The sequence below is a fragment of the Emydura macquarii genome, unplaced genomic scaffold (genome assembly GCF_026122565.2).
Source record: "Emydura macquarii macquarii isolate MOO-44397 ecotype Brisbane River unplaced genomic scaffold, CSIRO-AGI_Emac_v2 contig_1451, whole genome shotgun sequence".
Lineage (NCBI taxonomy): Eukaryota > Metazoa > Chordata > Testudines > Chelidae > Emydura > Emydura macquarii.
The window spans coordinates 25673075-25688901 of record NW_027131588.1 but is presented as its reverse complement, the minus strand read 5'-3'; the positions used below and the strand labels follow the sequence as shown (position 1 = coordinate 25688901).

General features: G+C 41.9%; 1 protein-coding gene across 4 annotated transcripts in view; it reads left to right on the top strand.

Annotated features, from left to right (window-relative positions):
* Nucleotides 1-8044, top strand: part of RNF170 (ring finger protein 170) — a 44158-nt gene extending 36114 nt beyond the window's left edge. For all 4 annotated transcript variants that reach the window (XM_067553423.1, XM_067553426.1, XM_067553424.1 and 1 more), the window contains 3 exons: nt 552-625; nt 1020-1124; nt 4106-8044. In XM_067553423.1, the coding sequence (XP_067409524.1) occupies nt 552-625; nt 1020-1124; nt 4106-4375 (449 nt within the window). In that variant the 3' untranslated portion in view covers nt 4376-8044. The remainder of the gene's footprint in view (nt 1-551; nt 626-1019; nt 1125-4105) is intronic.
* Nucleotides 8045-15827: the final 7783 nt, after the last annotated feature.

Genomic DNA, 15827 nt, shown 5'->3' with positions numbered 1-15827 from the left:
AAATGAAGAAAATATTCTCATTGTACCTGCAGAGAAAGCTATTGCTGTCAATATTGGTTTAGCACTTCAACAAACTGTGGTTCCATGTGCTTTCCCGGTGACTTCCATTGTTCTGTGGTTTTACATAATGCTTAATTTTTTTGTTTATTTTAAATTATTTTTAAAAGTTTGGAATTGTCAGTTACGTTTGAAACTTTAAATAGGTTTATTTTTAAAATATAAACCTGTATTTAGTTTCAGTTAAAAAAATCCAATTTTTTAATTGATTTGTTTGTCCATCCTGCTCTTGAAGCTAATGTTGAAATTGAATTGGATCAGAATTTATTAATTAATTGCATCTGGAATTTGGATAAATTTGGTTTTAGTATCTACAGTTAATATTATATAAAATGAACCAATTATGCAGAAAATATTGAGCCCACTATTTTAATGTTGTTACTCTTTTTCTTGATGCCTAATTTTTTTTCTTGCTGAAATAATTGTTTGAAATCAAAAATGTCTAACAATGTAAAATTTAAATCATCACGGCTTTTGATATTTACTTCCATTAGGTGCATGTATTATTGCATACTGGAGGTATGGCTCATGGCTGGGTGCCATCCAGTGCCCCATCTGCAGACAAACGGTAACACTTTATATTATTAAAGACCAAATAGTTCTGTAGGCCTGTATTCTGAAAACAGTCACTTTCATGCTTACCTTTAAAAATGTCAGGGGAGCAAAGAGAGAAAGGGTGAGGGGTAAGGCACTGTAAGGGGGAAAAGAGAGGGATAGGTGGGCAGGTAGAGGGAGATTGTGTGTAGGGCAAAAAGCTGAGTGGGGAAATGACAGGGAGACTGGGAGGAGAGAGAGAGAGACAGAATAGCAATAAGGACGACAACATATATCTAAAGTTGTACCACGTTTGTACTTAAATTGTGAGGTTTTGCACAGCATTACTACTGTTTCACTTAGGAATTTGCAATTTCACATTCGCAAGAAGTGTCAGGTCTAAAGTGATTTCTTGCTGTTGTGCACAGGTAACATTGTTTTTACCACTCTTTGGTGAAGACCAGCAGGATGCAGCACAAGTGCTTCAAGATGTTAATGATTACAATCGAAGATTCTCAGGACAGCCCAGATCTGTGAGTAAGGTGGCAGGGAGGGGTTCAATAAACTAGGGGTAGACTAACATTGTTTTATAGTGTGTGGTTTTCTTGCAGATTTTTTTTTCTGTTCCTAATACATGGGAGCTAGAGAGGTTTTGTTTGGTAAATACAAATTCCTGCAGCTTAAGCATAGAAACATTTATTTTTAACTATTCATTGTATAACCTTGCATTTCTGTTGTAATGACATGGTACTTATTATAGCCCTGATTCAGAAGAGCATTCTTTATTCAGGAAGGCTGCTTAAACAAGAACTTAAGCACTTTCCTGATTCGGGGCCTAAATTATTCACAATGAACAAGTAAAGAACATTAAAAGAAATATGTGGACTGTAATGAAAAATATTTCCCTCTTTGCTCTCATTATATAAAGACCCAGAACGGATCAGGAGAATTTAGCTTTGTTTTCTTCTGTGTTGATATAGCTGCCTTTTTTTGTACATGTGTTTTGTGTTTTATGCTCCCTTGATTTCCTAGTAGGTTATAAATTGAGGTTTGGTTCTCTAAACTTCTCTCTTCGAGAGTGTTATTTCTTTAACTGAGTGTCATTAGAGCTGTAAGAACTTCAGAATGTGCAGTTTGCAAGCTACTGTTGTCACATTTGCTAGGCATAGTTCTGACGTGTGGTCCCTGATCCTATAAATGAGATGTGTCCAGGCAGATCCCAGTTATTTTGGTGGGGTTCTGCCTGCGCACATCTCATAATCTCTTACCAGGGACCCTGCCCCAAAGAGTTTACAATCTAAATAAACAAACAGACAATGTGGGAGAAAGGAAGTATTATCCCCATTTTACAGGCATGGATCTGAGGCATAGAGATTGAGGACCTGGTCCAAAGCCCATTGAAATTAAGGAAGAGACTCCCATTAACTTCAGTGGTTTGTTATTCGGCCCTCAGTGACTTGCCCAAGGTCACACTGGAAGTCTATGGCAGACCCAGTAATTGAACCTATACATCCTGCCCTAGTGTTGAACACAGTCCATTGCCTTAATCATAAGACTACCCTTCCTCTCTAAAGTGTTTTTTAAGATTAATCCATGTCTCCTTTTAATCTTCTATTCTGTGGCTCTGTCTACTTTGGGAAAGGAGCCATTATTGAAACAATGCTAAAATTAAAAAATGGCTCCCACTGAACCATGGCTAACTAGTGTGGATGAAGCTACAGAATAAAAAATAAGAGGGAGCCATGGCTGGTTTTATTTTGTTTTCTAATCTGAAAACAGATTAGATTGGGCAGTCCCTTGAAAAGCTGCATTAGCCCCAACTTGTATATTGCATGGTTCTTTTTCAGAGGAATTGGAGTCTGTTCCAATTTGATTATGGTTACTCATAGGAATCCCCAGATTTCTTCCATATTCTTAGATTTCCCATACTTTCTTCCATTGCATCCTTCTCCCTAGATTAACATTTTGCTTTCCTGAAATCTGTTTTTGTTGATTTACCTTTTCTTAAGTACATACCGCTGCATTCTGTGAACCTTCTCTTTTCTATAATGAATTAAAGCCCCTTTCTTTATTGTACTGAACTAATATAACTTGTGGTCATTGATTCCAAACTTCTGTCCTATCGTCGTATTCTTACTCCTGGGGGAATTCTGTGCCAAAAAATAAAAAATTCTGCATACACTATTTTAAAATTTTGCAAAATTCTGCCTGTTTTATTTGTCAAAATCACACATATGATCATGCCAGTTTCAATTATTTTGGTAATATATTTCAAAATACCTGTCAGCAAATACGTCTGTAACAAAACAGACAACAAAAGAGACTCAGGAAATGTTTCTTGACAAATAGATTCCTTACTAGGCGTATTAATACAGAACTTTGAGTAATAATTCATTTAAACTACAGTACACATACGTATTTCCCACTCCCCTTAGAAGCAGGGCAAAGGCTTGGGGAAGTCAGGGATAACAGAGGAGCTGAGGGAGAGGGAAGTAATTCCTGGGAAGGAGCCTGGGAGTGAACGTGGAGGGTTGTTGGGAGAAGTATGGAACAGGTTTGGGGGGGGAGGGAGGATTGTTAGGGTGTTGGGGAGTCTCTCCCATGAAGACCCTGGCTGACCCCTAGCCTCTCCCATTCAGTCAAGCACATCTGCCTCCGTCCCTGTGTGTACCTGCATCCCCACTCAGCTACCCTCTGTCCCTATGTGTCTGTGCATCCCCCCATCCCCATGTGTCCCTGCACCTCCCCCATCTCCACGTGGCTCTGCACCCCACTGTCATTCAGCCCTACCTCAATGTCATCCTCCCATTAGCTCCTGTGTCCCCGCCCCAGTCTGTCCCCCTTACTAGCCCTTCTGAACCTCACTCTAAATTACCCCCCGACAGCTGTATGTGCCCCGCTCTGTCCACACCCCTCATATCCTGTGCCTCCTCACCTGGCCCTGTGGGCAAGGTGCTATGAGGAAAGCATCTTCTCCTCCCTCTCTGTGCTAGCTGCTCAGGCGCGGAGCCAGCTGCCTTCTCTTCTGGTGTCACAGCAGCTCCTGGCAGGTGAAAGCTGTAATTGCAGCACCTCCCCAGCAGAATGTATTTTTTGTAGAGGGAAAAAAAAAATCTACAGGAAACATGAATTCTGTGCATGTGCAGTGGCACAGAATTCCCCAGGAGTATATTCTCAATCAGTTACTACTTATCAGTAAGAACTGGATCCAGAATGGTTACTCCACTCCTTGCTCTTGCTATTTGGTAAGTCATAAATTGCCTTTTGTGTAAATTAGGAACCTCTTTGATGCAAATTTGGCTGGTTCTCTTATCCAATAGGTGTCTGGGTAATTAAAATCTTTCATGAATTCATTATACTGTGGTTTCAAGTACCAGATCTAGAAACTTTCAGTCTTCTGACCAAAATGGGTGGGGGTTGGGGTGGGGGTATCAGTGTTGTATCAAAGTATTTACTTTGGCATTTTGTACGATGCTGCAAAAGATTAATTTCCTTCTATTTTGTTTGTTCGTAGATTATGGAAAGAATTATGGATTTGCCCACTTTACTGCGGCATGCTTTCCGGGAGATGTTTACCGTAGGGGGCCTTTTCTGGATGTTCCGTATCAGAATATTCCTCTGTCTGCTAGGAGCTTTGCTCTATCTGGCTTCACCTCTGGATTTTCTTCCTGAAGCCCTCTTTGGAATTCTGGGATTTTTAGATGATTTCTTTGTCATCTTTCTGCTGCTGATTTACATCTCTATCATGTATCGAGAAGTGGTAACGCAGAGACTGAATAGATAGTGTGAGTGGAAACAACCATGATGCAGATGTTTGTGTGGAATGCTGAGCAAAGGGGGCCGTGCCACGGTATGACGTATTAAAGCACCTGTGTAAACTTTCAGTTTTTGCAGTTAAATAGCTTATAGCCAATCATTTTATGACAATGTGAGGTGTTAAAATGTGGTGATGCTTACCTGGAATCTTTAATTTGTGTGTTGCATACGCTTAAATATTGAAGAGGTTAGATGTATGATGTAATAAATGACCTACATCTGCTTACACCCGATGAGCAATTGTACGTAGTGCAAGATAATGCTAGTTATAAAACACCTCTTCAAGTGTGTAATTTGGGAAAGGGAAGTTCTATTAAAGTGATGTCAGGACTTCAAACAAAGAATTCAGATTAGCTTGATGTGTGTTAAGACACTTCAATATATAGTTTAGTTTATCAAATTGCTTAATGTCTCATTTGGTGGGTTAAAGTATTTTTTAAATAACAATAGTTTTTCATATCTCTCTATGCAAGAAGAAACCCAAAGACAGCATTACAATTGATGCAGTGAATTTTACTGCTGTACACAATTCATATTGCACAAATAGAGGAAAAAAACTTCAGTATTGCTTTAACTGCACTATGTACAATGCCATGTATTTCCAACAGTTTTTCTATTCAGTTTTGGAAAAGAGGCTTTCCAAGATGAAGAAACCATGAATAATAGCATGCACACCAACTCAATCAACACTCTGGTGACTGACACAGAGTAATATTTTTTCATATCAGTTTTGTGTACATTAGGAGTATTTGTTTGAACATCAGGTATGTTGCACTAATGTAAGCCCTGCTTTATACCCGAGCAACACATCTAAACTGAGGATCTGTATCAATACGGCTACATCAAAGGAATTCACCACTGCAAAAAAACCCTTTTATTTTTAGTAAAGATGTGGTTAAAAGTGGGAATCCAAAGTGTATGTCATTAACTGGATAATTTTTATACTTACAATTTTACCTGAATATGGATGGTGATTAATAAGGTAATTAAAGTATTTAGATTAAACCAATAACTTAATTCTTTCTCACAAGTTTGTACCAATAAATTAAAAAAGAAACAAAACAGGTAACATGGGACCATAGAAATCTTCTGGAAAATTAAAAATGTGTGAGTTTTTTTTTTTGTTTGTTTTTTTTTACTTCAAATGTTTGGAATTTGTGGGTATTTTTAGCTACAGGATGAATGATTTGAAAATATTTTCATTTTATGAAATCATTGCTGCTAGAAAACTCATTCTGTGAGACTTCAGTACTTTCTAGCTGGAGGAAAGAGAAACATTTTTGAAGCAAAATAGCAAACATTCTAACTTTCTGCATACTTGAAAATAAAAACGTATAGAATAGGTGAGCCTTTGTCTGTTTACCTAATGTGGGTTGGGACATATTTTTAAAAGGCCTCCATTAAGATGGTCTCTATTTTTTGCTCATGCATATACAATTTTGAGTGCTCATGCATGCGTGATGGAATTTATTCATTCATTTATTCATTGAATGCTTTTAGATAATGGGTTTTGCAGCTTCTGTCCTTTGTGTGTTCCAGTGTCAGTGTTTAAAGTACACATAACTGGTTTTGCCTTTATAAATATAAGCCATTTTTTTAAAATTTGCCCTTGAATATCCAAAGTCATGTTATGATTGAACTGGATCATTGAACCTTTCTTTGCACCTATCCTCTATTTGAGATGGGTGAAAAGAGAAAAGGGAGGATATAAAACCAAAAATTAAAAAAAAAAAAAAAAGACATTTTAGTAAGTAAATGCGACTGGCTTTGGCTGCCTTTCATGTTTTTTAGCAACTCAGCTTTTCCCTTCATTTTGTCATCACTAATATATGATGAGCACCTGTTGGCTACCTCAGTTACATTTGAACATGATGGTACTATATGAATCTTCCTTGATATTCAAGGAACTTAAATCCTGCCTGATATATGCACCTTTAAGGTGACAAAGCAAGGAATTATGGAGCCTCGGGGCACAGGGTCTGTGCATTGCTGCTGTATGTAGAGCTCTCCTTCAAGAGTCCCACCTGCTTCTTTTAGATGGTGGCAATATTGAAAAGATGCTTGTAAGGACTGATCAACTTATCCTCGGACATCTTTTGGGGCTAGACCATGAGTCCTGTGCTCACAAATAACTTCCGCTTAACTTGCTGAGAGAACAGTACAGACTAGTCCCTAGAATCCTTTCTTAAACATATTATCCCATTGATCTGGTTTTCCCATAGATGGTTTCACATTTTTGCCCTTGCCACCCTTTACACCTGGAATGACCTCCCTGAGCTGGTCCACAAGGTGCTCCTTGAATCTCCTCATTCAGAGCCCTCCTTAGACCCACTTCTGCCTTGATGCCTATGCAAATTCAGCATACTGGTTGCTGAAGAGCGGCACCAGAGAGGAGATTCTCGCCCATGTCAACACCACGTTGTGTTTGCTTGCCCGTCTGGGACTCATTTTAAATATTGCAAGGTCAACCTTGGCTCCCACGCAAAAAATAGAGTTTATTGGGGCCCTGCTAGATTCCACAAGGTCGAGAGTGTTCCCACTGACCGATCACTTCTAGGCAATTCAACAGCTGTGCCTAAGTCTTCAATTTCAGCTATCCGTGACATTAGGCATGTGTCTGAGCCACATGTCCACTTGCACGCAGGTGGTCCAGTTGGCCAGGTTGCATCTTCTCCCTCTTGGATGTGGCTGAGGACAGTATACTGTCCTGCATTCTCTGGATAGGTTGGTTCGCCTTCCTTCTCCAGTCCGAGATTCCTTGCGCTGGTGGGAGTCCCCATGCAATGTGCGCCTAGGAGTCCCCTTTCCTCAGCCCTCTCCAACCAAGTTAGTGATTACCGACGCTTCCCTTCTGGGTTAGGGCCACATCTGGACTCACTGACAGTGCAGGGCCTGTGGTCGGAAATGGAAGCCTCACTACATATCAGTGTATTGGAACTTCGGGCCACCCCCAGGGGTAGTGCCAGAGCCATAAAGCGCAAGCGCCGCCCCTCCCCAGGTCCCCTAGGCAAGTCTCCTGCTCCAGTGCACTGGGCACGCACACGCCTAACTGGAATACATGTCTGTGTAACATCTCAAAGAGCCACAGTTAGTTTCTTTCAGAACAACCATCAGGAGCCCATCAGTAGAGGGGAGTCTTTTTGTGAAGGATGGCCATGACCCAGCATGACCAGAGCCCTCACCCCCAAGGAAAGGGATGCACTGTTAGCATTATTCATAGGGATTTTTCTCCCAAAGAGTCCTGGGCCCATGGAGCCCAGATAAACATTGGAAAGACTCAGACAGCAGCAAAGTGCTAGTGGAAAAAATGATACCCCCTGAAGCTTTCCAGTAAGCCATGAACATAACAAGGGAACAGCCAAAACAATGTGTCCTAGCTCCCACCAAATATCCCACGGCATCCTTAGGCCTCACAATGACCTTCTCACAACTACTGTATAGAATGGGCTGTTGCCGAGTTGATTATGACTTGCAGCACTGACGTCATTGATAACAAGAGACGGGGCTAAAAGTTGGGATAAGAGTATTGCCAACAGCTGTTCAGGGCTAGGGTCTGCATGCTACCCTAGACCCTCTAACGCAGAAGCAATTCTAAGCTGTTTGATTCTTACTGATAATAAATCACTGTTAAACAAGGTCTCCTTGCTAATTTGTTTTTACTGGTTTTCTAGGTTGGGCTCTGTTCTGTTCTTTCCCCTCAAATTTGGTTGCAGACACTTTTCTTTAAAATACAATATTTCAGCAGTGTCCCTACCAGATCTTAGCTCCTTAGGAAAGATGGCTGGAGCTTGCTCAGCTGTTAGTGGCAGGTATGGGTGTGTGTGCGTGTGTGTGTTGGAGGGCGGCGGGAAGGGCAGTAGTAGTAGGGTGAAAGGTGAACCAGGTCCCCTGCAGGGTCACCCTCACGAGTCCTAAATGCTGCCCTCTGCATGTTCCAGCCAGTTTCTTCCATCGCACAGGAAGCGAAAATCCAAGAATAAACCAATACAGAGTTATCGCCCCCTTCCCCTTCAAAAATGCCCAAAGTAAGCTGTGAAGAAGGTGCTTGCATTAAACACCGTAATAAAAGAAAATCCTCCAACTTGGCAGGCAGGTGGGTGGTGAGAATCCTGTTGAGTGAGTCAGACGTTGTGTCATAGTTTTTGTAGGGGGGTCAAGCAAAGGTGTGATTGTACCAGGCTGCAACCATTTTCCGCTTGGACTTGTAAGTCTTGCTGGATGGTTTCTGAGGTTCCGGGAAGACATGAACAACCTGCCCAGAGATACCAGGCCTATGACTCCGTACCCTGTCAGGAGCTCCGAGGCTGGGACTGAGTGAGATGTCCTGCTTACAGCACCCACCCAGAATGTGGGAGACCGGTTCCAATTCTCAAGTTTCGGGTATAAGCCAACCTCTGGCTATTGGGGGGGATAGAAAGAAACTTTCCCTGAGGCCAATTCTCTCATAGCTGCTACTGCAGGGTTTCTTACACTTTCCTCCAAAGCATCTGGTCCTGGCTACTGTCAGAGATGTAATCCTGGAATAGATGGGTTCTGGTTTGACCCAGTTCCTTATTTCCTATGTTTCTAATCCATTTTAATGCTATGCACTAGTCACTTTTCCTGACTTGCTTCCCTCTCTCCAGCATTTTAAAGAGATAGCTAAACTTAAAAAAATACATCGTTAACTTTTTCAGGGCATCTTAATGATTATTTACAATGTATTCCATTTTATTACAAAACTTCAGTGTTTGTCCCTTGTTTTCCAAGATGATTTGTTTCTCATGATTAACAGATGCTTAATTGGTAGGAGGAAAGAGTAGCAAGTGACAATATTAAGCCAATTGCTCATTGTTGGCAGGTGACTAATGAGGAGCAGTGGGTATATCAGGTGTTACTAATAATTTGGCTAGAATATGCGGTGCAGAAAGCTGTTCAGCTTCACACTGACATATGTTCTGCTTCAGATTCAAAATCTTATTTTTTTTCCCCTCTCTGGAAATGTACTTGCTATGTTTGTAATGGGGAAGCTAGGAAGGGCTTACATTTCAACATGTACATTGTCACGTTTTATATACTGGGGAGTAACTTGACACTTAATACAAGTCCTCTGGGTAAACAGCTTTTGGCCGTAGAAGCGGCTCCTGTGTAACTTCAGGATATGCTCCCATTGGTGGTAGTTCAAAATCGTGCCCGCCCCCATCCAGTTTGACTACTAGAATTTAGTAGGGCACTGCCAAAATCTGTTGCATTTGTTCCCCACATCGTATAGAAAATGTGTGAGATTTTAATGTGGATTTACTCAAAAAACATATGAAAAACACCTAAAAAACTCTGGTGACACATATACTTTGCTAATGAGCAGTTTTAAATCAAATGGATAATGGGTTTTTTTCATATAACTTTTTTTTATAACATCCTCCTCAACCAACCTGAAATCTTTCAATTCTCCACTTAGATGTTTTCCCCAAAGACCTTCCTATTCTGCTGTTTCTCTCACCCCTTCCCTAGGCTGAGTACGATGCTGAGGACCAAAAAAATAAATAAAATTCACAACCTTGATAGGCTAGTTGGATATTTACATCTTTTTGAAATTTTCAGCCTTATTCCAGGGGAACATCTTTTCCAGTAAATCCAATTGCCCTCGATAAGCTGGAAGTGTCCGTAAAGAGAAGCAGCAGTTAAGTAATGTTGCCAGCTAAATTATCAAATCACTGATACTAAGGGGATGTCTTCACTGATGGTGGCAAATTCGCCGCCGTCAGATTGATCTATCTGGATTGATTAAGCAGTCAGTGAAGACCTGCTCAGTCGATCTGGAAGTCGGTGCATTCAAACCATCCCCTCAAGTGGTGTAGCGCTGCGTCGACGGGACCGCATTTCCCATCAGCGTGGCGCAGTGAAGACGCCGCATAGAAAAGAAGCTACTCTGTGTAGCTTGCGTAACTTCCTTCGACTGCCGCCGAATTTCCAGGTAAGTGTAAACCTGGCCTGAGTCTTGGAAAATCCCAGTCAGGATAGCCTTCAGATTGGGGTCTGCCAGGCAAACCCTGCTCTGGCCTGAAACCTCTTCTGACTCACTTCATTCTGAGTGCTAGCAAGAAGCCAGTGAATCACTAATGATGACACTGTCGATGTGAGGAGGTAGAAGTGCACGTGCAGGAAGTGAGTAACCTCACTGGTTTGTTTCTAGCCCTGGTCATGCCTGGCCGCCTGCTCCCCTGCCGTTTGTGAACCCTGCTCATTTAGGGAGGCAGCTCTTTGGGGTGTGGACAGTGTCTTTCTCTTTGCACTGCAAGAGCCCAATATTCAAAAGAGCTCAGTCTTCGTCCTCAATAGGAGCTGCTGGGTGCTGAGCTATTTTGAAAATCTGACCTCCTGGCATGCTTTTGAGTGCCGTACAAGTCATTCCTAATAGTAAGAGGTGAGTACTTCATGGAGGACAGGTCCAGCAATGGCTATTAGCCTGTATGGGCAGAGATGCGACCTCATGCTCTGGGTGTCCCCAAACCTCCGACTTCCAAAAGCTGGGACTGGACAACGGGTTGGATCACTCGATAATTGCCCTGCTATGTTCATTCCTTCTGAAGCACCTGGCCACTGTCGGAAGACAGGTTACTTAGCTAGATGGACCATTGGTCTGACCCAGCATGGCCGTTCTTATGAGCATGAGACCAAGGTGGGTGAGAGGGGAGCTGTGTTGGAGCAAAGGAGCTGAGACACAAGTTAACGCTACAGATCTTTGAATGACCTTCCTTTATTCCTGGTCAGACTCTGCTCTGAGACTCAGTTTAAATCTGGAATAAATCTATTTATGTCAGAGCTCTTATTCCTGAATGATACTCGTGTACCTGAGAACAAAATTTGGCGCTTAATGATAAATACTGGAGTAGTAAGAAATTAATTGAAATGTCATTGATGATGTCTGTTGCGCAGTTGGTGGTTTATCAACAAGGATAATTCTAAGTAATCCATGAATAACTTATAGCTACAGCTAGTCAAACATTTGCTGATGAAGGTGTTTAGTTGGAAACTAAGGTGCAGTTGAAAATGAATATTTGTGTGGAAAAATGATTTTTGAACAACTGCCATTTCCCATATCTTTTTAAAACAATACATTTTTGGACAAAGAACAGTTTTTTTCCTAAATGTAAAAATTTGTGGGGGAAACCTGAAAATTTTCAGAATGTTTGAAAAAATTAATTTCAAAGCTGTGGGTTTCCCTGCCACTATCTGACCGTTTCTCAACTGGTAAATGTTGGATAATAGTGAGAAAGTGTGGAGAAATCTACTTTTTCCAATTTCCTCACTTTTTTTTCCCAGTTGGGAAACAGGAACAAAGTATTGAAAGTATAACTTTCGGAAGAAAATAACAATACTTTAAAGTGGAAGGGTTATTTTTAACAGTGAAACATGAGGGGGAGGAACCACTTTCCCACTGCTTTGAAATTTCCCACAGGAAATTTGGCATTTGCCAACAGAAAAAATTTAAAAGGGGATTTTTTTTTCCATGAAAATTCGAATGGGATAAATTGGAGTTTTTCAGCCAGTTCTATGTAAAATTAGAAAAAGAAAATTACCATAGTGAACCCCAAAAGGACATTGCTATCTTTCCAGCACTGCAGCAACTTTGAAACTGGACAGAGCGTGCTGCCTTCCTCCCAGGCAATTGGATTGCTCATAAAGTGAAGCTATTGGAAGTGGCCATCTCCTATGGGCAGGAGGGAGAAGGTCTCTAGCTCTGGAAGGAGACAGGGAGGCCCTGGGCATCCAGCCCAGGTTAGGAAAGGCCTGAATAAATAGTACTGTGTCAGGAGTCCTTGGCTTGAGAGGGGCAGTAAGAAAGAGCCCAGGAGAAGGAGCCTGAAAGGAAGTCTCTGGGGAATCCTGCTAAGGGTCAGAAGTGGCTAGGGAGCTGGGATAAGGCTTGGGCTCAAGATGGTTTGGTGATGAGTCCAAGCCCTGAAGCCGCAACCTGGGGAATGAGTTCCAACCTATACAGAGAGATCAAATTGCCGACAGCCTGAGAGCAGGGAGTTGGAATGACAAGGATCACAGTGGAGAGATGCCTGCCCACCCAGACAAGACCCAGGAGCTTTAGAATTCCATATGGCATCATCAAAGGTTGGAAAAGCAGGCAAGTCCCAGGATCATGGCTTGTTGCAAGCAATGGTGAGGTGCAGGATTAGATCTGCTAGTTGTGTGAGTAGCACCTAACTGCATTTTGAAAAGGGAAATTATGCCTCACCAATCTAGTTGAATTTTTCGAGGGGTCAACAAACATGTGGACAAGGGTGATCCAGTGGATCTACTGTACTTAGATTTGCAGAAAGCCTTTGACAAGGTCCCTCACCAAAAGCTCTTAAGCAAAGTAAGCAATCATGGGATAAGATGCTCTCCTGGATCCTCTCCTGGATCAGTAACTGGTTAAAAGATAGGAAAAAAAGAGTAGGAATAAATGGTCAGTTTTCAGAATGGAGAGAGGTAAATAGTGATGTCCCCCAGGGGTCTGTACTGGGACCAGTACTGTTCAATATATTTATAAATGATCTGGGAAAAGGGATAAACAGTGAGTGGCAAAATTTGCAGATGAAACAAAACTAGTCAAGGTAGTTAAGTCCAAAGCAGACTGTGAAGAGTTACAAAAGGATCTCACAAAACTGGTTGACTGGGCAACAAAATGGCAGATGAAATTAAAAGTTGATAAATGAAAAGTAATGCATATTGGAAAACATAATCTCAATCATATATATAAAATGATGGGGTCTAAATTAGAGGTTGTTAAGCTGCGGCTTGACAAAACCCTCGCTGGGATTATTTAGCTGAGGTTAGTCCTGCTTTGAGCAGGGGGTTGGACTAGATGACCTCCTGAGGTCCCTTCCATCTCTATGATTCTATGAAATTAGCTATTACCACTCAAGAAAGAGATCTTGGAGTCATCGTTAGATAGTTCTCTGAAAACATCCACTCAGTGTGCAGCAGCAGTCAAAAAAACTAACAGAATGTTGGGAATCATTAGAAAAGGGATACATAACATATCATATTGCCTCGATATGAATCCATGGTACGCCCATATCTTGAATGCTGCATGCAGATCTGGTCGCCCCATTTCAAAAAAGATATATTGGAATTGGAAGAGGTACAGAAAAGGGCAACAAAAATGATTAGGGGCATGGAACAGCTTCTGTATGAGAAGAGATTAATAAGACTGGAACTTTTCAGCTTGGAAAAGAGACAATTAAGGGGGGAAATGAACAAGGTCTATAAAATCTTGACTGGTGTGGAGAAAGTAAATCAGGAAGTGTTATTTACTATTTCTCAACACAAGAATCCAGGGTCACCCAATTAAATTACTAGGCAGCAGGTTTGAAATGAACAAAAGGAAGTATTTCTTCACACAACGCACAGTCGACGTGTGGAACTCTTTGCCAGAGGATGTTGTGAAGGCCAAGACTATACCAGGGTTCAAAAAAGATGCAAAACCATGCTCTGAAGTGTCCATGGCTTCTGTTGGGAATGGGCACCAGGGGATGGCTCACTTGATGATTACCTGTTCTGTTAATTCCCTCTGAAGCACCTGGCATTGGCACTGTTGGAAGACAGGATGCTGGACTAGATGGACCATTGGTCTGAGCCAGTATGGCTGTTCTTATGTTCTTCATTATCCCACATTTTCACCTGCCAGCTAGGTTGTCCAGAATTTGAGAGGACTGTCTCGGGCTGTCATCCTTGCCTCTAAGCACCATCCTGCAGGGGAGCCACCGAATATTGGACACCTGCCACACTTGCTCACAGGATTTTGGTGCAGGGCCTTAGCTACCTGCTTTCCCACATTCCTGTGCACCACAGCTGCATGGACCCAAGCCTACTTTGGATGAGAGGGAGCTTGTTCCATGACTCTTCATCCCGATAGTGGTGTTTGGCATCAGGTTTATGACGTTCCTCTCACACTGTCAAGCTTTCTGGGTCATTCTATACTGGGTTCTCCTTGGCAGAATCATTTCTGGATGTGAAGATTTTTGACATGAAAACCTGCTGAGAAGAATTACCCTGCCCTATTCACTGCCACATCTGGAAACATGTAACTGATCAGACAAGAATGGTGAGTTCACCAATCAGCAATGCACAACGTTTCCAGTGTAAGTTATTTTCCTTAGGATTCATCATTTCTTTGGCATTTTCTACTATTCTTTTACGCATTATGCGTATGTGTGTTTACTCTGTCCAGGGTTATTATAACAAAATTATTTGTCTTTGGAAGCAATGATAGAAAAAACATGGTTATCAGATAACAAGAATTCCTACACTTGTGTTATATTGCCCTTTGCTTTGGGCAATATATCAGAACCTTATGAATTCTTTGTACATTGGGGCAATATTTTTGGTACTGCCTGAGAGCCAGCCAGTGTATCAGGTATCAGTGTATTATATGCCCAGTACATAGTCTGCAAATAGTTAAACTGAATTAGATACCAAAATCTGGTGAAAATAAAGTGCTCCGAATAGGAAAGGTGAATCAATTCAGGATTAGTCACCGCTGAGTAGGATTTACAGAGGAGTAAAACCAGTGTGAAAATGTAAACTAGCTTTGCATCCACCCACCATGCCATCAGTAAAGAGAGATGTTTGCTTGCTAGGAAACATAACGCAAAAACTAATAGGCAAATCACCAGATTTATTGCAGTGAAGGTCAACAGGTTAGATTTAGCTAATGAACATGAATACGGATTCTCAGCCTTCAAATCAGACCAGTTCGAGCTGGGAAAGTCTTATTAAATAGCTAGTCCTTCACTGGTCCACCAACCACTACATTATATAATGTTTGGCCCACTCTACTGTTAAATATCACAAGTGTTAGGATTCACAGGCACATTCCCTGGGGAGATTATCCTGGAGTCTAATGCAGCTCACTATCAAATATTTTCCTGATATACAGCCTAAACATATGTACCCTTCATTTCATCCCAGTATTCTTGTTCATACATTCTTGCACCTCTATAATGCTTTCATCCATTGTTGTTATTTGTATTACAGTCACACCCAGCGTGTCCAGACAGGATCAGGACCCCCCATAGTGCTAGGCACTGTACATACGCATAAGGCATGTCTGCACTATGGCGTTAACTCTGGATCCAGCTCAGGTGTTTCCCCTAAACCCTTCTCACATCCACACACAAAAACCTTGCACGCAACTTTGGTGGTATTTTCAGCCCGAGCTAGCTGGCCCGGCTGGGGGTGTGTGGGTTACAGTCCATGTGCTAAATCACTCATGTGCTGCCAGCCCTGCAATTCCTTCCCACAAGCCCTCAGGGGCCCAGGAGAACAGACCTACTCACGGGGAGGGAATCCCAGGATGCTGAGGACACTGCAGCATGAAGGATGGCGGGATGTGCCCCAGACGTCCCAGCGACGCACACGGGGCAATGCAGCACCTGTGAAGA